General features: G+C 46.0%; 1 protein-coding gene across 4 annotated transcripts in view; it reads left to right on the top strand.

The window, feature by feature from the left end:
* NAALADL2 (N-acetylated alpha-linked acidic dipeptidase like 2) overlaps positions 1-22,346 on the top strand; it is a 552,606-nt gene that overhangs the window by 337,494 nt on the left and 192,766 nt on the right. For all 4 annotated transcript variants that reach the window (XM_077348363.1, XM_077348364.1, XM_077348365.1 and 1 more), the window contains exon 6: positions 21,879-22,022. In XM_077348363.1, the coding sequence (XP_077204478.1) occupies positions 21,879-22,022 (144 nt within the window). The remainder of the gene's footprint in view (positions 1-21,878; positions 22,023-22,346) is intronic.

Here is a 22,346-nt window from a genome sequence, read left to right as displayed (position 1 = left end):
AGATACTTATCCTGGATTCTTTAGGCTGATCTTGCATTGAGTCTGTATGGTCTCTTCCAACTCTCTGGTTCTACTAATGTGATCCCATGGTTAAAGTGGCAGGCAAGGCCATGGGATACCTGGATTGAATCCCACTGAGGGACCGCCCCACTCCCAAAGTTTTCTTTGGAATGCCCTCACTGTCCCCTTTTCTGCTTCTCAATTTTGTTGCAAGAATAAAACAGAGGACAGGAGAACCAGAGAAGCTACTCTGAACTTCTTGGGTGAAAGGTGATATAAAAATGTTAGGGCAGGATGGCCCATATTTCCAGAAATGTTTCTTTATATCCTTCTTAACTTTCTCCCATCCAACTTACAAGTTGCCTGTCATTTATCTGGGAAAGTTTACCTTTGTGCATGGGGACACCTCTTGGGGTGAGGCTTTCCACCTCTGAATCAGTGTGGTCCACAGTTGATCATGCTCAGGGGTGTATAGTGAATCTGTGTGCACAGAATGCTCACCTTCTGCAAATCCTTTTACCTGTCCTAAATATCAGCCCACCACTAGAGTCTCCACTCCCCAAGGTTAGTTGAGTGGCAGCCTTTTGGTGTAGAGCCAGCTGGGTGTAGCTTGGTGTAGTGGTTAGGAGTGTGGACTTCTAATCTGGCATGCCAGGTTCAATTCCATGCTCCTCCACATGCAGCCAGCTGGGTGACTTTGGGCTCGCCATGGCACTGATAAAACTGTTCTGACCAAGCAGTGATATCAGGGCTCTCTCAGCCTCACCCACCCCACAGGGTGTCTGTTGTGGGGAGAGGAAAGGGAGGTGACTGTAAGCCGCTTTGAGCCTCCTTCGGGTAGGGAAAAGCCGCATATAAGAACCAACTGTTCTTTTCTTCTTCTTCTTTTGGGTCACGGCTAGGGTTGGCCACCAATGGAAGTCTGAGAGGGGGCGCTCTCAGCACAATGGTAGCACGTCACTTCCTGGAAAAGACCAGAAGTGCGGTCATGACTCTCTAGGTGCTTCCAGATTGTAATTAATGCATCAGGCATGATGTCACATTTGGATTTTCCCAGACGTGATGTAAGGCTAAAGGTATCCCCCCCTGCCCCTCAGTCCATAAAGCAGCGGTAGGGGTTGATGGCGGGAGACCCAACAACCCAAGGTCATGGCACCAAGATAGTGGAAGCCCATAACACCATCAACAATACTCCTTTTTCCCTTTCTATCATTGTCTTTTTGAAGTGGGTGACGATTTTTTTTCTCCTAGTCTGATATTTACTCAATATTCCCTCTTTTCTGCCCTGTTTTCTTAGCTGGTGTCTTTCCGTTTCTCTCTCTCTCTCTCTCTCTCTCTCTCTCTCTCTCTCTCTCTCTCTCTCTCTCTCTCTCTCTTTGTCTTTTCATTCTGGGTTTTATCTCATTTTATGATTTTTTTTTTACTGCTGATTTTGAATTTTCTCATCATAGAATTTTCACGGTAAGAGCTGATTGGAAGTGGTTTACTGTTGCCACATCCTGCTTAGTACTAACAGGGTCACAGTTTTAGATGTTAGATGTCTTGATCACCTTGATTGGGCTTGAGGGTGTTTTTAATTCATAAAGTCACATTTTTAGTTGTTGGCTGCCCTGGGGGCTTTCTTGGGACTGAAAAGTGATATACAAATATTTTAAAGAAATCAGTACATTCCAAGGAGAAGGGTTATTTTTCTTTTTTTTTTCTTTTTTTTGGGGGGGGGGTGAGAGTTGCATTTGAATGAGAGGATTTCCTTTCAAAACACCAAATAGCTTAATATAATAAGAATCAGTCCTCACAATATGCTGGTAATCTGTTAGCTAGGCAGTAATCTGTTAGCTATTCTTTTTCTTGAGACAGCATGGCTTAATGCACTTAACGCTAATAAAAATTTTCTTAAAAGATCTGTAATGCAACACTAGGGCTGTGGGATCGTTCTTATTTTAACTGCTCTCTCGGTGTATTAGTTATTATTTCAGGTTAGTAACTAATTTCACAGGTCATTGTCACTGGTGTTTTTATTCGCACCCCCCAATTAATTTAAAATTAGTCTGGGACCCGTTTCGGTAAAGCCACTCTAATAGGTCTGTGCTATAACTTGATTAACCCTGATGTATCGTAAAAATTGCCTTGACTTTAATATTGCACAGGCCTAAAATTAAAGTTTTGAAAGCTTTCCGGTCTGAACCAAATCTCAACTTCATTTCTGCCTTGTAGAATCATAAGATCATAGAGTTGGAAGGGGCCATACAGGCCATCTATTCCCACCTCCTGCTCAGTGCAGGATCAGCGTAAAGCATCCAGGATAAGTATCTGTCCAGCAGCTGCTTAAAGACTGCCAATAAGAAGACCACCTCCTTAGGCAGCCGATTCCACTGTTGATCTACTCTGACTGTGATTCCCCCCCCCCCCGATATCTATCCTGTACCATTCTACATGTAGCTAAGACCCATTACTGCGGGGCCTGTCCTCTGCTCCCAACAGGAACCATTTCCTGCCTTCCTCCAAGTGGTGACCATTCAGATACTTCAAGAGAGCAATCCTGTCCCTTCTCAACCTTCTCTTCTCCAGGCTGACCATTCCCAAGTCCCTCAGCCTTTCCTCATGGGTCTTGCCCCCCTGATCATTCTCCTCTGCACCCTCTCAAGAAATGCACTGTAAGAAATGAACAAGTGAACATTTCCCCCCAGTGGTTTCTCTTTCTTCACGTTGATTCTTTTTCCATATTAAAAAAGCAAGGCATCTTTTAAAATACCAGGGACAGGGCATCAATTGCATGCAAGTGACATTAAAAATGAACATGAAATGAACACATGGATCCTCATTGGCAACCATGTAAATAAGATTAACTGAAACCAATGACAGTGTCAGATAGAGAGTTGTCAGGTCCCCCCATCCACTGATGTGGAAGGGAGGGCAAGACTGGCCAGATTCAGGTTGGGAAACTCCAGGAGACGTGGGAATGGAGGATGGGGACCTCAGTGGAGGACAATGCTATAAAGGCCACCTTCCAAAGCATCCATTTTCTCCAAGGAAATGGATCTCTGTGGACTGAAATTGAGCTGTAATCCTGTGGGCTCCCCCGGAGAGTTTCTTCCATACTGATAGCATAGTCAGGAAGGAAATTTCCTCCAAGCCAGGTTGGCCCAGGGTTCCTGGAGAGTTCTTGTCTTCTCCTATGGAGTGGGGGAAGGTAGCTGTGAATTTCCTGCATTGGACTAGATGACCTTTATATGGTTATATAAAATATAGAGCCTCTTGTGGCACCAGGTGGTAAGGCAGCCGACATGCTGTCTGAAGCTCTGACCATGAGGCTGGTAGTTCAATCCCAGCAGCCGGCTCAGGGTTGCCTCAGCCTTCCATCCTTCTGAGGTCGGTAAAATGAGTACACAGCTTGCTGGGGGGTAAACGGTAATGACTGGGGAAGTCCCTGGCAAACCACCCCGTATTGAGTCTGCCATGAAAATGCTAGAGGGCATCACCCCAAGGGTCAGAAATGACCTGGTGCTTGCACAGGGGATAAAGGTAAAGGTATCCCCTGTGCAAGCACCGAGTCATGTCTGACCCTTGGGGTGATGCCCTCCAGCGTTTTCTTGGCAGACTCAATACGGGGTGGTTTGCCAGTGCCTTCCCCAGTCATTACCGTTTACCCCCCAGCAGCAAGCTGGGTACTCATTTTACCAACCTCGGAAGGATGGGAGGCTGAGTCAACCTTGAGCCGGCTGCTGGGATTGAACTCCCAGCCTCATGGGCAAAGCTGTCAGACGGCTGCCTTACCACTCTGTGCCACAAGAGGCTCTTGCACAGGGGATACCTTTACCTATATAAAATATAAACATATTTTAAAATTCATATATATATAAAATGTTGGCTGATTGTGTGGTCTGCCTGTGGGAGAAAGGCTCCTTGGTGTTCACTTAATTATGGTAAGGTTTATTTATTCAATCTCCTTCCCATTCAGTGATAAACTTTGTGCGATTTGGTGCATTGTCTGCTATTATTCATACACAATGACTCATGTTGTTCAAATCTCCTCACTCTCTCCTTTGTAACCTCAGCTGTTAGAAGACCATTTCGCATTTTCAAACATTGTGCTTCATCTTTTTGCCACTGTGGGTCTGTCTTTCTTTGTTGGGGGGAAAACGGCTGCTCCAAGCAGAAGCACGGGAAAGAGTTTTAAAAAGCCACTGGCATTGCAAGTGGGAAGTGGGCAGTATTTGGGGCAGGGGGAGGGGGACCTCATTGTAACATCATGCTCTGGAGTCCACCCTCTAAAGCAGCCATTTTCTCCAGGGAAACTGATCTCTGTCGGATGGAGATGTACTCTAAAATGGGGGGATCCCCAGGACCCACCTGGAGACTGGCATCCCTAACTATGCTATCAATGTTTACCCACAACATTATAGCTGACTGCTCACGAAAGGAAAGGAAACACCCTCGCCATAGCTGCAACTTGCTCTTGTTGAATGGAGGCAGGGTGAGGAAATGCAAGAGTCATTTTATGAGGGGTTGTGGCTGCTCAGAATATTATGTTTGCCTCCTGTGGGTTGCAATGTTGGTCTGAAGCAACAGAACAATGTTTGAGGGCAATGGGACCTTTAAGGCCATTAAAGTAGAAGTTCTCAGCTCCCTAATTGGAATATTCAAGATCTGTTATGTTCATGATTTAACAGCATGAAAACAAGGTCCTACAGGGGGCTTCAGGGGATATATGTAGTTGGCATGCTTAGATTAGGAATTTCCTTATATTTTCAAATAATCTCCTCCTGTGTCCAGATTGACTCAGTCGGAGACTTCCTGCTCTTTTCAGTACACTTCCTGCCTGATATCCCTCCAGAGGAACATTAGTCGGTTAGACTGCTGTGACTATCTCTCTCCTCCCTTCCTTTACAAAGTTTTCTCAGCAAAGCTGCTTATCCTTTTAAGTAACTGGTGCTCTTCCCTTTGCATATTTGAATTCCGCCAACTGTATTTTCTGTTTCTTCTTCCTTTTTTTCTATCAAACTTTTTTTTTTGTGGCCAGTGCTTTACTTCTCTTGGCTATTTAAACTCTGCCAACAAATTAGATGGAGCTGTTAGCTAGAGCCCTGCATTAATTGAAGTGGCTGTCCTTGTACAAACCCCAGTAATGTCTCAAGTATGCTGGGATTTGGTGGCATGTTCCTTTGCGTATATTGAAGCATTGGAAGAGCTACCTGAATGTGGAGAATTAATAAGGTGAGGTCTTCTCGAATTTTCAGAGGTCTTCTCAGAATTTTCATTCAGAGTAGTTCAGCAGTGGAATAGGCTTCCTAAGGAGGTGGTGAGCTCCCTCTTACTGGTAGTCTTCAAACAACGGTTGGATACACACTTTTCTTGGATGCTTTAGGATACTTAGGGCTGATCCTGCATTGAGCAGGGGGTTGGACTAGATGGCCTGTATGGCCCCTTCCAACTCTATGATTCTGTGATTCTGTGATTTTCTGCACTGCAGCAGGGAGCAGGCTGAGAGGACCTGTGGCATACCTTCCAACACGGTGCTTCAAGCTGGATTACAGGTTTGACCCAGGATGGTTGTTCTTAACGTTCTTCTGACATAGCCAGGGCTAGGGAACAGAATAAATCACATGTTTTGGTAGGACTGGGAAATCGATTACAAGTGCAATGTCAGTTTATGGCCATAAGGATATCGTAAGATTGAATTTATATGCCTTTCCCATCACTATGGAGAAATAAATTATATCTCCCCGCATCCACACACATGCATGGTACGTGGTCATGACAGCTCGGGTAGCCGATGCGAGCTTCTTTTGTGCTCTCTGCCAAGCTTACCCTCTTTGAGATGTTCTGAAGCCCTACTGTGTTTACTGCCGGCCATAAACAAAATAATTGCTATCCTAAACCTGTCACAATCAGCGTTGTCTTAGAGATTTTCTATTTCCATTTCATCTCCCTCGCAGTGCATTCTAAGGTGGATTTTTATTATTTTTAATAATAATAAATCTTATTATTATGGGCGCCTAAGATTGCCTGCTTGTACATAACGTAGTGCCGGCTTTAGAGGTTTTAGGATGCACGGATCATAGGTTTTGGCACAAGGGAAGCTTCTTGCTTCTGTATCCAGCTGGATCACATTTTCTTTCAAGGCAGGAATGCATAGTGGGTTCCCAAGGTTGTTGTTGTTGTTGTTGTTGTTGTTGTTGTTGTTGTTGTTGTTATTATTATTATTATTATTATTATTATTATTATTATTATTATTATTATTATTATTTTCCCGCCTCTCCCGACAGGCTCGAGGCGGGTCACAACAACTAACCCCATTAAAATTCCCATTAAAACATCAATCTACTAACATGACGGCTAAAAATCCCATCCCTCCCCCAATTATCAAAGAGGTGAAGAGGAAAGGATAGGGGAGTAGCATACACTCCAACTCCTAAGGGGGGAGCGATGTCCCTGATTCGCTGACCCCAGCCTCAACCATAGACCTGGTGGAAGAGCTCCGAAAGCTGACAAATCCCGCAGGGCCCACAGATCACCCAGGAGCTCATTCCACCAGGTAGGGGCCAGGACCGAAAAGGCCCTGGCCCTAGTTGAGGCTAGGCGCGCTTCCTTCGGGTAGGGGACAACCAAAGGCGTCTTTCCCTTATGTATCACATACATAAATAACAAAATAAAAAGTAGGTGCGTTGGGGTGTGGGAAGAAGAAAAGGATGCAGGGAAGGATCAAGGTCTGGGGACTGCCAGGAGGAAGGAAAGAGGAAATACCATAGGAAGGGGAATACAGGGGTAAGTGAAGTGTCCCTTACAAGTTTTTGCCCACCAAGTCCAGCAGCTGCCATCACACCTCCCAGGCAGCGTTTTCCCAGGACAGGCTGCCATGGAGAAGGAAGCAGGGAAAACTGGAGATGGGGCAGAGGTAGCAGTAAGTTGGCTTTTAGGCATTAAGGCGAGATGGAAACAGGAAAAAGGGAGGCTGCGAGGTCTGCAGGGAAAGCAAGGGTGAAACAGGGCGTGTATGTGGGGGAAGCAAGAGTCACAAATAAGGAGATAGTACAGCACATAAAGTCTGATAGCTCACCGGTAGGCAAAATCACGAAACTCCGGCTCCCTTACTTTGGCCATATCATGTAATCCAGCTCAGTGGATGAAGCAGTTATGCTAGGATTGGCCAGTGGGAATAAAAGGAAACCAGGCCGACAAAGAACACGGTGGTTGGACACAATCAGAACGGACACCGGCCAGGACATTGAACATCTCAGGGAAGTGGTGCAGGATCAGGGATCACGGTGGTGGCCGTGACATGGGAGAGCCAAGTGTCCGACTCGACTGAATGGCTGACAGCAACAACAAAATCTGGGGGAAGAAATGCCCCCTGCACAATTTTGCCTACCTCCCTGCTTGTGTTATTTAACAATGGGGACTGCCCCCCCCGAAAAAGAGCCCTCCCCCTTTGGAAATAATTGTCTTCTTTGCAGAATAATCAGAGACAAAGCAAGGCACATCGGAAGCTAAGGCGAGGATTGATCGACACTGCTAACCAACCGGTATCCAAGCAACATGCTCTCGGTTCCACCTGCACATTTGTGTCTCTGGGTGGATTCGGAGCAGGACAGAGTTAAAAGCTTCCTGTCGGGGCAGCCCAGATTTCGAAACCTCATTCGCCAGGGTGCCTTGAGAAGCCCTAGGAATGCGTAGGTATGGCGGGGCCAGAACCCAACCTGTCCATCATGACAAACACCATTAGCCGGCAGTGGCTCAAGGGAGCACGGCAGCAAATTCTTCCAGATTCTGGCCTTCGAAGCGGCACCAGCCGTCTTTACCTTGCCAGGTCAGATGTGGCTCCTGCCAATGAGACGGCCTCCTTAGGAGCAGCCAGGTGTTTGTGGGTTTCTCGGCCTGCTTCCCAAGCCCCGGAAATCTATTCCGTCCTCAAGTCGATAGCAAAATTAATGGTGACAGGTTGCTTCTGAAGTCTGCAGCAGGTTTAGTGCACAAGCTGGAGAAAAATTCAGATTGGGAAGCGATATAAAATAGCATAGAAGTGTACAGTAGAGGCAGTGCCTGTTAAAGAAGAACAAAGAGTAAAACTGGACTGTAAACGTATTAGGAAACCGAATTTGGATAATGATATTTTTGGCTTTGTATTGGCTTTTGAATCTTTCATATGAAATATCTGCTGGATTTTTATTTTAATGCATTTTGCTATATTATCTCGATGATGATCATCACCATCATAGAATCATAGAGTTGGAAGGGATCTTCAGGGTCATCTAGTCCAACCCCCTTCACAATGTCAGAACTCACAACTACCTGGCTACCTACAGTGAACCCAATTTCATGCCCAAGTGATCCCTCCACCAAAAATCTCCAGAATCCAGGCTGGCCTGGAGGGAATTCACCTTCCATCCCACAGTGGCAATCGGCAACTCCCTGGGTATGCAAGGAAGGGCCACAAGAGACAAACACTGGCACATCCCTTCCTGCTCGCCCACTCACCATCTGCCTCAGTTCATAAAACCAGCACTTCTGTCAGATGGCTGTTTAAGCAGCCTCTGTTTAAAAACTTCCAAAGAAGGAGAACCCACCACCTCCCAGGGGAGCCTGTTCCACTGAGAAACTGTTCTGTCAGGAACTATTTCTGGACGTTTAGCCAGAAATTCTTTTGAATTAATTTAAAACCCATTGGTTCTGGTCCAACCTTCTGGGGCAACAGAAAACAACTCTGCTCCACCCTCTATCTCAGTGGTCCCCAGTCTTTTTATCACTGGGGACTGGTCAACGCTTGACAATTTTATTGAGGCCTGAGCCTCCTGAGCCCTGCTCCATTTGCTTTCCCACTGGAACCCCTGACTTCCTGCTGCCCACTGGGGGGCGCTGCCAGCAGCAGCTGCTCAGTGCCAAGCCAACCATGGCGGCTGCTGGAGAGCACCAAAGATGAGCCGGCGGCAGAGTGGCAGGGCAGCCCTCGAGGCAGCAGCCGCGGAGGAGGACGAGGAGGAGCCATGGCCTGGTACCGACTAATCCACGGACCGGTCCCGGTCCCCGGACCAGAGGTTGGGGACCACTGCTCTGTGACAGCCCTTCATTATGATGTTAGACATTCAGTCAAGTCCAACTCTTGGTGATCCTATGGCTCAACTGTTGCCACAATTTTCAACCTTGCACTACTTCTTTTAATGGTGTAATGTTCTGGCTGGTGACCATTTTGATTGTATCTAATTATGACATTTTTGGTCAGCCTGGGTTCCTTTTTCCACTGACGGGTCCTAGCATAATTGCTTTCTCCATTGAGTTGGATCGCATGATATGGCCAAAGTAAGTGAGCCGGAGTTTCGTGATTTTGCCTTCCAGTGATATATCAGGCTTTATGTGCTGTAGTATTTCCTTGTTTAGGCTGTCCACAGAACCCACAGAGACCTTCTCCAACACCAGAGTTCAAACGAACCCTTCATTCGTTCATTCATCACCTTTACTGCCATTCCATAGCGTTACAGCATATAAGTGAGAAGAAGTCAAACAACTGGGGATATATATATATAAACAACAACAGACCAATTGCAATAAAGTGTGCTAAAAGAGCTCTTGTGGCGCAGAGTGGTAAGGCAGCCGTCTGAAAGCTTTGCCCATGAGGCTGGGAGTTCGATCCCAGCAGCCGGCTCAAGGTTGACTCAGCCTTCCATCCTTCCGAGGTCGGTAAAATGAGGACCCAGCTTGCTGGGGGGTAAACGGTAATGACTGGGGAAGGCACTGGCAAACCACCCCGTATTGAGTCTGCCATGAAAACGCTAGAGGGCGTCACCCCAAGGGTCAGACATGACTCGGTGCTTGCACAGGGGATACCTTTACCTTTACCTAAAAGAGCTTAGTTCTAACTTTAAGAATGTCCACCAAAATTAATTTCAGGTGAATAATTGCTTAATAAGTATCAAAATGCATTTTGCCCATTTACAAATCCCTTAAGGTAAAGGTAAAGGTATCCCCTGTGCAAGCACTGGGTTATGTCTGACCCTTGGGGTGATGCCCTCCAGCGTTTTCTTGGCAGACTCAATACGGGCTGGTTTGCCATTCCCTTCCCCAGTCATGACCGTTTACCCCCCAGCAAGCTGGGTACTCATTTTACCGACCTCAGAAGGATGGAAGGCTGAGTCAACCTTGAGCCGGCTGCTGGGATCAAACTCCCAACCTCATGGGCAGAGCTTTCAGACTGCATGTCTGCTGCCTTACCACTCTGCGCCGCAAGAGGCTCTAACAAATCCCTTAGAATGCAATAAAGGGAGAACAAGGAACCTCATGAAGCTGGCAATCTAGAATGACGTGCTGGGTTGAATCCGGTAGGTTTGCCGAGCACAAACATAACCTCGCCTGAAAAGGAATCTTCTGATATCTCCCAGCTCACACTGTAGAGGGGACCGCATTCATCCTAGCCATCATGACTGCTCTACGGTGCCAAGGCTTGTCAAGACCGTAGAAATAGTCAGCCATCTTTCCATGATGAATTTGTAAACCAAATTTGATAGGAGGACATATAGGAGGTTGAGCAGGGAAAAGATTTGGATATTCAAGATCTAATCAACTCTGTTTCAAAGCACAAAATATGGCTGATTCATTGGAGAGTAGAAAAAAAGTCAACTGAAAATCCAATTGGGGCAGTTTTGACTCAATAACAGGGAACTGGTTGACGGGGTGTCATTTTTTTAGATGAGAAATTTGACAGCTTGGCCCAGCTCTAAAATGTATTTTAAGCCAATATTTTAAAGTTATGATCCAGGCCTTAGTTACCTAAAAATGCTGGCCCAGTTCAAACGAATCAATTCTCCTCTTGTCCAACTTTTTAATCGTCCAACTTTCCCAGCCGTGCCTACTGGAAATATGATAGATTGAACTAATCTACATTATCCTAGGGAATATCAAATGGGGTATGTGAGACGGGATATATAGTAATGATGAAAACAATAATATATAGTGGCAAAATAGATTAGCTGTGCCTGAAGGAAAGGTTATTGTAAAGATTCTGAGGAGGAAAGCCTTTTCTACCCCTGCTTTTTCGTTTAAAAGATGATGTTGTCCAAAGCAAATTTTAAATAATTATACTTATAACCCATTGTTTCTTTTTTCTATTTATATCATACCTTTTCACTTCTCTTTTTAAAATAATAAAAAATAACATGACTTCTGGAGCTGTAATTCTGGGGGGTTCACATTGCTCTCCCGTGGGTTCTCCGGATAAAGCATTCTGGTCGTTCTGGTGCTGGGAACCCCAGACTGTTATTGTATTGAGGGACTTAAAACCTGTTTGCGAGAGTCTGGCCCACAACTTCATGGCCACCATGCCATTGTCCCAGGTGATCTTGGGCCAAGTACCTGGGCAAGGCTACACATTGGATCTCCTGTTCTGAAGGTCTGGTTCAAGGGCTCAAACAAGAAGGATTGCCAGGTCCTCCCTGGTCACTATCAGGGGATTTTGGGGGAGAGGATAGGGTTGCCAGATCCAGACTAGAAAACTCTTGGAGGTTTGGGGGATGGAGTCTTGGGAGGACAGGGGCCTCAGTGAGGTAATGCTGTAGAGACCACCCTCCGAAATATTCATTTGCTCTAGGGCAGGCTTTCTCAGCCAGGATTTTGTGAAGCCTGGGAGTTTCTTGATGGCCATGGAAGAGTGTCCTGAATGGGTAGAAGTTAATTAATTTTGTATATGTATATATTTTTTAAAAATGTGTTAAATGTTTATTGGGTGTTATGGCCTGGAGGATCATTGTCCATGGGGTCTCAATGGGTTGGACACGACTTTGCACCTAACAACAAGAACAATGGCCATATATGGTCATGGTGACTCCCCTCCCAAAATGGTCAATGATGGGTCTGGAGGGGATGGTAGGGGGAAGCGCCTTGGGTGTGTGTCCACAGCTGTGCTTCCCAACCGTATTCTGCATGATCATGCCACTTCTGGAGTTTCTTGACGCCTGGAGACTGTTTCAGGGATTTCTCAACAGTAAGAACATTGAGAAAGGCTGATGAAGAGGAACTGGAAGAGGAGGCTTTCTCCGTGCCCACTGGGACACTTTTGCACGTCTCTTTGACAACGCCATGTCTCTGATCTGTTCCGACTTGAATTCCTACTTAGATGCAGGTCAGGATCTGGCGGGTTCACATTTCTCCGCTGAGTTGTTTCCCTGGCCAAATAGACGGGCTATGCAGGCCACCTCCTGTATGCTTGACCTTTGTCCTGCCTGGCTAGTTTAATCAGCCGGGGAACAAATGCGTCTTCCGCTCAATGGGATTAGAAATACATCTCTGGTTCAGGGCCAGTTTTTTAGAACCTTGAAAGAAGCAATCATAAAAGCCTGGCTGAACAAGGCACAGATATAATCATAGCAAATCACAGATATATACTGAGCCTCCTACTCTGGGCGGTTTCATTGAATGGCTTATTGCAGAGCAACTTCGGATTTCTCAGAAAGGAACTATTTCCCTCGACCCCACAAGTGGCTACGAGGAATTCCTCCTTGCAGGTGCAGCTAGCTCCGTCTACTGCAGTGGTTCTCAACCGTCCTAATGCCACGACCCTTTAATCCAGTTCCTCATGTTGTGGTGACCCCCCAACCATAAAATTATGCAAGGGTTCTTGCACAGAAATTAAACCAAAACTGACCAATGGTGTGAAGATCCATTGTTCATGATTGTATATAAATTGGTTTTTCCCCCAGGGTTTCTGAGTTCAGTTCTGCTTCTTGTCCACCATGCCCATCTCGTTCTTTCCCACTGCACCAGACAGACGAGCGCTCTATCTCGATCTACCCCCCAAGGCTGTTGTGTGGATGGTGCCCACCTCCAGCCAAGCTGCTTGCCCTGCCGCGACCCCTGTGAAAGGGTCATTCGACCCCCAAAGGGGTCCTGACCCCCAGGTAGAGAACCACTGGTCTGCTTTTCATGCTGTACACCAGGCTTTCCTAAGGAGTCATTTGGAACATTGATTGATGGATGGATTTGAGTTTTAGGCCACTCCTCCCTGTACTGCAGCCTTGGGGCAGCTTACATCGGAATCCTTACACAGTTAAAAACATAAAAAGACCATTTAAAACAATTGGTTAACTGATAAATTCTACTGGTTCAGTTTTAAAACCTAACATTTCCCTTGGTGGGAAAGGGGAGAGGAGGGAAGGGAAGGGATCCTGCATTGAGCAGGGGGTTGGACTAGATGGCCTGTATGGCCCTTTCCAACTCTATGATTCTATGGTTCTATGATTCTAAGGGGGGAGGGCCTGATTTGATGTTCTGCTTGATCATTTGGCGTCAACCATATACTTGTTGCGAAAGTGTCATTTTACAAGCCCTTCAGAAGTTTGTTAGTTATGAAAGGTCCTGGATCTCCACTGGCAGCTCATTCCAGCAGGTTGGAGCAGGCCAAAAAGGCCCTGGCTCTGGTTGAGGCCAGACATACTTCCCTGGGACTGGAGTTTACCAACAGATTGGAATTCATGGACCACAGTGCTCTTTGAGGGTCATACTCAGAGAAGTGGTCCCCTAGATATGCAGGACCCAGACAGTGGAAGGCCTTAATGGTCCAAACCATCACCTTGGACGTGACCCAGAACTCAACTGGCAACCAACGCAGCTGCTGGAGGGCTCGTCAAATGTGGGCCCTCCATGGGGTCCTAACAAGGACCCAAGGAGCTGTGCTCTGCACCAACTGTCATTTCTGAAATGAAAACGTAGTTCATTTCCTTCCATCATCAAATCCCTCTCCATCCAATATATCTACATCTACATCTACATCTACATCTACATCTACATCTACATCTACATCTACATCTACATCTACATCTATCTATCTATCTATCTATCTATCTATCTATCTATCTATCTATCTATCTATCTATCTATCTATCTATCTATCTATCTATCTATATCATGCTCGTTCCTCCGGCTGAGCTCTAAAGACCAGTTGTGGGAGAAAGATGATGTCTCCCCCTCTACGACCTGCCAGTCCCTCCTTCCATTGCCCCGGCATTCAGTTTCTCAGAAGACCTGTTTTAGGAAACCCAACTGCTAATGGGAAGCCTATTTCCATCTCTTCCGTGAGCCTATTCTTCCATTCACGGTTGCCTTGTAGATTGGTCGCTATTCTCATCTCAGGGGCTGAGCTTTGTAAAGCATGGCCGTGCTCACTTGGAAAAAGAAAAGGGGGGGGGGATAGAAACAAACCTGCATGTCTTCTTTGCTTATAACTATTTGTTATTTCGTTAGCATTTAGCTAGAGAACAATTAATAAAACAATCCCTTCCTTCCGCTTTTTACTGCCATCTGCCGAGCTTATCCTTAGAGAAATTAACGGCATTCCAGTTTGGACTGGTGACTGACAGATTTGCCACCGTATGCAAACCACAAGGGGGAAAAAATGTTATATTCTTTTTTGGGAAATTGCAACATCCTCTTTTCAGGAAAAGAATAACAAATAGAAGGAGACATGCAAGAGGCAAAGTGAGGGATAGATGGAATGTAAGTGAAGAAGGTGAGGAAATTCAGATGGGCAGGAGAACTTCCAATGGACTATAGATCTTATGATTTTTTGCAATTATTTCCACTGGATATTTCATTTTATGCTTCCTCAGAACTTGTAAACATGTAAAAATGGTTGGGTGCAAATGGTATACATCCAGGCTAAGTCCTGATTCCAAAGGGAATGAGACATGGCATGGCCTAATCTCATCAGATCTTGGAAGCTAATCTAGGGAAGCCACCCTCCAGGTGGAACCTGAAAGCCAACGTGGTGTAGTGGTTAGAAGTGCCGACTTCTAATCTGGTGAGCTGGGTTTGATTCCTCGCTCCCCCACATGCAGCCAGCTGGGTGATCTTGGGCTCATTACAGCACTGATAGAGCTGTTCTGACTGAGCAGTAATATCAGGACTCTCTCAGCTTTACCTCCCTCACAGAGTGTCTGTTGTGGGGAGAAGAAAGGGGATTGTAAATTTGAGACTCCTGGTAGAGAAAAGCGGCATATAAGAATTCTTCTTCTCCTTCTTCTCCTTCTTCTCCTTCTCCTTCTTCTTCTGTTTCTTCTGCTTCTAGGGACCTACTGGAATCTCTACACTACAGAGATAATTCCCCCTAGAGCAGCCTTTCTCAACTTTTTTTACCATTGAGAACCCTCTGAAACATTCTTCAAGCTTTCAGAAACTCCCAAAGTGGTGAGATCGTGCAGAATATGGTTGGGAAGCATAGCTGTGTACAAACCCACCCAGGGCCCTTCCCCTTCCCACACCCTCCAAGTGAGGACCATCACTGGCTTTTTTTTTTTTTGGGAGGGGGTGACATGACCATATACAGTCATATCACCCAATAAACCAACATTAAAAAAAAATTAATGCCCAACCATTCAGGAAACCCTTCAAGGGCTAACAAGAAACTCCAAGGTTTCCCAAAACCCTGGTTGAGAAAGACTGCCCAAGAGCACATGGAAGCTTTGGAAAGTGGTCTCTGTGCCATTGTCCCTCACTGAGGTCCCTTGCCTTCCAATGCTCCATTCCGAAACCTCCAAGGGTTGTCCAACCTGAATCTGGCAACCCTTCTGCCCCCCTCCCCATCCCCTGACGTTGACTAAGAAGAACCTAGCAATGCTACCAGTAGCTCTGTATTATTATGGCTGTGATGAGCCCAAGGTCACGTACCTGGCTGCATGGGGAGGAGTAGGGAATCAAACCCAGCTCACCAGATTAGAAGCCACCACTATACCATGCTGGCATGCTGGCAGGGGTTCATGGGAATTGTAGTCCATGGACATCTGGAGAGTCACACTTTATTCACCCCTTTGAAAGCAAAGTAGGGTCAAGCCTGGTTGGAAATTGGATGGGAGACTTCCTGGGAAGACAATGGCAAACCACCTTTGCTTCTCACTGGGCTTCAAAGCTCCTTTCTGGGGTTGCCAGAAGTCAGCTTTGACTTGACAGTGCTTTACATACACACACACACAGTGAAATAAGAACTGTATGTCCCATTGCAGCTCTGAGTTTCCTGAGTGACAGCAAACATTTGGTCTTCTGTAGGAGCATGGCACCCAAGAAAATGGGCTAGCTTTGCTCTCCGCCCCGCCTCCAACCTGCCATGTGAGCGTTTCTAGTTTTTTGTGTTTAAAAATGCATGGACCTTCGAACATTTGAGGACATACACGTTTCCATAGCTCACACTGGAATTGCCTTAGCACAATTGCAGCCAGCAGAACAGTTCATCTGAATTGACCAAAAAAGAAAAAAATCATAACAGGAAAGTGTATTTACATTTGTGTGTTAATGGCAGCAATTCCCCCAACTGAAGCAAGCAGTGACCTTGCAAATTGTTAAGATGCCAGGCTGATTTAGGGGAAGAAAGGCAGTGAAACGGAATATCAGAGTCCTTAGCTTCCTGCCTGCACGGTTTTCCAGTTTGCTCTTTCCTGTGTGCAAACTCTGCTGTTCTGGCCACCCACTCTGACACTCCTTCCTTCTGTCTGCCTTGCTGAAATTGCCTCCCACTCTCTGTCCATCAAGTCAGCTTCTTCTCTGTAGCTCACAGCTGAAAGATCTGCAGACTTCTCAGATTGTTACAGCCTCATCTGCGCCATGCTCTTTGTTCCCGGTTCATCTTCTGCCTCCAGTCCCTCAGGCAACGTCACCCTTCATCTTTGTGCCTGCCTGTTCTGCATTTCAGTGGAGTGTCAAGCAGCACTCTGTATCTAGCAGGCCAAAGGCAGGGATACTGCTAGGGTTGCCAACCTCTGAGTGGCTGCCTGGAGATCTAGAATTCCAACAGATCTCTAGACAACAGAGGTCAGTTTCCCAGATGAGAATGGCAGCTCTAGCAGCTGGTCTCTAAAGCAGCGGTCCCCAGCCCCTGATCCGGAGACCGGGACCGGTCCATGGATCAGTTGGTACTGGGCCGTGGCTCCTCCTCGTCCTCCTCCCCAGTTGCTGCCTCGGGGGCTGCCCTGCTACTCTGCTGCCAGCTCACATTTGCTGCTCTCCGGTGGCTGCTGTGGCTGGGGCTCCCCCTCGGTGTGGCACTGTGCAGCTGTTGCTGGCAGCGCCTCCCAGCGGGTGGCAGGAAGTCAGGGGCGCTGGCGGGAACGCAAGTGGAGCAGGGGCTCAGGCGGCGGCAATGTCCCTTGGCAAAGACTACCCCCCCCCCCGGGACTCAGTAAAATTGTCAAGCGTTGACCGGTCCCCAGTGATAAAAAGGTTGGGGACCACTGCTCTAGAGTATTTGACCTGAAGAGATCAAAGAATCATAGAATTGGAAGGGGCCTCCAGTGTCATCCAATCCAACCCCCTGCAGAATGCAGGCTCCACCTTCCCTCAAACAATCTCTAGTCTTTTTCTAACTCAGAGTTGCCAATCCTAGATACCACCGGAATTATTTTCTCATATTGGGTGCCAACCTCTGGGTGTGGCCTGGAGATATCCTAGAGTTACAACTGATCTCCAGATGATGAAGAAGAGTTTCATCTCTCAGTTTTCACCAACCAAATTGGCTTACCACCACCTTCCCTTTCTTTTCCCATAACAGATGCCCTGTGAGACAGATGGGGCTGAGAGATCTTTAAGAGAACTGCTCTCTGAGAACAGCCCCAAGAGAACTTTGACTAACGCAGAGTCACCCTGCTGGCTGGATAGGGAAGATTGGGGACTCAAGCCCAGTTCTCCAGATTAAAAGCCACCTCCCTTAACCACTATACCAAGATGACAGAGAGCAACAGGCCATCTAGTCCAACCCCGTGCTCAATGCAGGATCACCCCAGAGCATCCTAAAGCATCCAAGAAAAGTGTGTATCCAACCTTTGCTTGAAGACTGCCAGTGAGGGGGAGCTCACCACCTCCTTAGGCAGCCTATTCCACTGCTGAACTACTCTGACTGTGAAAAACTTTTTCCTGATATCTAGCCTATATCGTTGTACTTGTAGTTTAAACCCATTACTGCGTGTCCTTTCCTCTGCAGCCATATTAAAAATGAATTATTCCCCACCCGTTCAGGAAACCCTTCCAGGGCCATCCAGAAACACCAGGGTTTCAGGAGACCTTGGTGGAGAAAGCTGGTTGTACTGAGATGAATGGTTGACAAGAGCTCTCAGGATCCAAGACAAAGGGGAGGTTCAGTCTGGCTGCATTCTAACAAATGTTGGTTTAGAGTAAACAGATAAATGGGTCCACTGATTATTGTCCTCAAAGCAGATGGTTTTGTCACTCAGTGTAGCAGCGCTTTCATCCGGGCTAATGTTTATCACCGGGATGACCCTATGGGAATTCCTAAATGGGAGAAGAGCACCATTAGCACACTGCGCCTGCCATGAACAGCACAGATGGGGCCAAACCCCAGCCAGGCAAACAGGCTTCATTCTTTCTTTTCGGTAGTAATTTATAATTTCCTAGAGTGCCGCCGTCCTCCTTGGAGTGTCTATTCACAGCATAAAACTGTTTGTCAAATTTCCATTAAGCTTAAGGTGAAAAATTAATGAACCATTCAGTTCAGTTATTTCAAAACTAATACAATTCTATTAGCAATGTAGCTGAAAGTCAAAGAAGTGATATGTACAATTACAGTTCAGCATTCAGTCAAACTTTTCCCTTTCCTAAAGAATAATAAAAAGCAGGGGCGCGGACGGTGGGGAGACATCATTAAAATGGGGTTTTAGGGCATAATAGGAAGGGTTTAAAAGATTTTAAAAGGCGATTAGATATGCCTTTTCAAAGCCTTTGTTTATAACCGGTTGGTTTTATCCAGTGCGGATGGAAATTGGCTTCCCTGCACTGTGATTTAGAAATCATAATCAGGTTATCATTGCTTTGGCATGAAAATGTATCTATGTTGAATGTTTCTCAGGACGTGTTACATATTATAAGGAAGCCGGCACTACTGCGAAAAATGGCACCCCCCATTTATCCCGCCTCTTTGTTGTAGCTGATAATTTAGGATGATGACTTTCTGCATTGTAAAATGATTGCTAATTTCCCCAGCCATAGCAAGAGCAACAAAATCAGGGCTTAGATGACAACAAACACAACAAAGATGTTAGATGACAACAAAGATGGACACCGAGAACGTTGAGCCAGCGTGGTGTTGTGGTTAAGAGCAGCGGCTGGGTTTGATTCCCCGCTTCTCCACATGCAGCCAGCTGTGTGATCCTGGGTTAGTCACAGTCCTGATCGTGCTGTTCTCACAGAGCGGTCCTGTCAGAGCTCTCTCAGCCTCATCTACCTCCCAGGGTGTCTGTTGTGGGGAGAGGAAGGGAAGGCGATTGTAAGACACTTTGACCCCTTCAGGTAGTGAAAAGTTGAGTATAAGGACCAGCTCTTTTCCTTCATGAATCGAATTAATAAATAAAAACATGGGCCGTGTTGAAGGAATCAATATGGAGGTATAATAGTTGCAATTTGTAGCATGTTCTTACTTGAGCTTTCACCCAGAAAACACTATCAGGATAAATCAGCCACCCCCAGTGAACATTTTGAATTTCTTTGAATTCAAAGGAGAACGGATACTAAAATCTTTCCCACTTAAGACACTGCTCCCTGTTCATTACTTTCATTTACACCCCACCTCTCTCCATAATGGGTGACTCAAAGCAGCTGACATTATTCCCCACTCTTCCATTTTATCTGCACAACAACCCTGTGAAGTGGACCAAGACTGCAGGACCAGCTGAAGATCACCCATTAAGGTTTGATGGAAGAGTGGGACTTGGGCCTTCCAGATCGTCCCCAAAGTGTGGCCACTCCCCACTTACATTTTTCTTTCTTTTCCTTAGCACCCTAAGGAGTCCTAAAAATATGCCACTCAGGTATTTTTCTGCCCCCTCCCTCAGTTTAAGGAAACAGTGATCTGAGGAGCTGTTTTTAAGTGCTCAGGAGAGATACAGCCCTTCGTAAGAGTCGCAAACAGCAGCAACAATTTTATTATATAAGAACATTTTACATTACTTGACCACTCAGGAAGACCCTTAGGGTCAAAACCCATCTAGTCTTACTTCCATGTTTTATTGTTGACTGTATTATACAGAATATAACAGAGATTTTATCCGTGTTTTAAAATTTGTATGACATTTACCTGATTACATTCAATATTTGTATTTATTTCTGCAGCTCAACCTTTAGGTTCCTAACATATTCACTTTGAGCTATCCTAATTTGACTCCTAATTATTCTACTGCCAGTTTCGTCTTCTGTATATTTAATTCTATATTTGGCTCGTTGTTTTTTGGCCAGGAGTTAATTTGATTCTGTTTCTTGGCTTACATGTGCTACTACAAAAATAGAGTCCAAAAGCACCTGTAAGACCAACAAAGATTTATTCAAGGCGTGAGCTTTCGAGTGCATGTAAAGAGGGCATGCACCTGAAAGCTCATGCCTTGAATAAATCTTTGTTGGTCTTAAAGATGCTATTGGACTCTATTTTTGTTGTGCTCATTCAGACCAACACGGATGCCCACTTGAATTTTTTTACATGTGCTACTGTCATTCTGTGACATATCTGCTTATGTTTTGGAACATGTTTGCTGTACATGTTTTGGATTTGGTTTCACTAATGTATCTTATTCCTTATTTTTACATAAGCCACTTTGAACATATGTTTTTTGGGGGGAAAGTAGTGCATAGTTATGTTCAAAAAGAAAGAAAATGTAACCGACAATGAATCTTGTGGGTTAGGTAATCCAGAAAACGTTTATGAAATTTGGATTAAGAAGCTGGAAATTTGGAGTGTCATCTTGCCAATTGCCCTAATATATCTGCAGATTCGGTAGACACAGACTACGAGTTCTTTGAAAACACAGCTCTTTTATTGAATGCAAACACCAATCAAAATACCGAACAACGACGATAGGAAAAATATGGACTTACATACAATTGAGTGGGTCTGCTGAGAGCTCTGGCCCTTAACGTGGCCTTATGATTGGTCCATAGAGTCCAGAATGTAGAGTCTGTGATTGGTCCTTTGTAAAAGCCTTCATTTGCATTGTGGTTCATGTTAGCACCATTCTGTCCACATAAATAACAACCCAATTCTTTGCGGGTGGGGTAGGGGGTACGGTTGTCAGATCTAGGTTGGGGGACCCCTAGAAATTTGGGGATGTAGCCTGGGGGAAACATGGAACTTAGTGGGGTGCAATGCAAGAGCATCCAGCCCCTAAGACCTCCAGGGAAGCTGGTTGGTTGGGAAATTGGTGAAGATTGTGGGGTGGAGCCCAGGAAAGCAGGTTCTGGGGAGGGGAGGGATTTCAGGGTATCATGCTATGGAGTCCATCCTCCAAAGCAGTCATTTTCTCCCGATTTCTTCAGCTTTCTGTCATCTGGAGATCAGTGGTAATTCTGGGAGATATCTCCTGGGAAGCCTCTATTTTATTCTCACAAGAGCCCTGGCAGTTAGGGTCAACTAAGAGGTGGCAATTATTCCAAGGTCATGCAGAGCTGGGATTTTGGCTTGGAGCCTCCATATTCCTAGCCAAATACTTAAAATAAGAGCCTCCTGTGGCGCAGAGTGGTAAGGCAGCAGTCATGCTGTCTGAAGCTGTCTGCCCATGAGGCTGGGAGTTCGATCCCAGCAGCCGGCTCAAGGTTGACTCAGCCTTCCATCCTTCCGAGGTCGGTCAAATGAGTACCCAGCTTGCTGGGTGGTAAACGGTAATGACTGGGGAAGGCACTGGCAAACCACCCTGTATAGAGTCTGCCATGAAAACGCTAGAGGGCGTCACCCCAAGGGTCAGACATGACCCGGTGCTTGCACAGGGGATACCTTTACCTTTACTTTTAATACTTAAAATGTCCATGCATAGAACTTAGGGAGGGGGAGTACTTAACTGAATTGCCACCTTCCTTTTCTTCCACCGGTACTTAACTGAATTGCCCCCTTCCTTTTCTTCTCCCCTCTCCCCTCGAAGATGGAAGCTATAAACAGAACCGATCAAGCCTCACTTCTCTATTAGTCCAACCTATTTCTCCGATGCTGGCGAGAAAGCTGCTCTCTTCCCCTCAGGAAACGGTTGAAAATGAAGCATGCAAGCCGCTGGAATTGTCTGCGACAGGTAATGCCTTTGCCGTTCTTTCTTTCTCTCCCTTCCTCAATTAAAGGGGGGGAAAGCTAATTCCTGTTAATTCTGAAGCTTCTTTAAGCCCTCAAAACACAAGGTGCGTAATTAGGGGCCCGGACCAACCATGAATCCGTTCGTGGGGCTGCAGTTTAGAAACAGGCCAGTCCGGAGCGGGTGAAGGGGGGGACAGCAGTTTTGTGCCAGAGAGCTCATTGAGCAAGAACAAAACGTTATGAAATGCCAGCGATGAGAAGAGCCGTTTAATTTTTCTTTGAAAATGTTGCGTGTGTGTGGTTTAAACGAATCAGAATTGCCAAG

The sequence above is a fragment of the Paroedura picta genome, chromosome 8 (genome assembly GCF_049243985.1).
Source record: "Paroedura picta isolate Pp20150507F chromosome 8, Ppicta_v3.0, whole genome shotgun sequence".
Taxonomy (NCBI): domain Eukaryota; kingdom Metazoa; phylum Chordata; class Lepidosauria; order Squamata; family Gekkonidae; genus Paroedura; species Paroedura picta.
The sequence above is the reverse complement of the archived record's forward strand: the minus strand, read 5'-3'. Positions and strand labels throughout refer to the sequence as shown.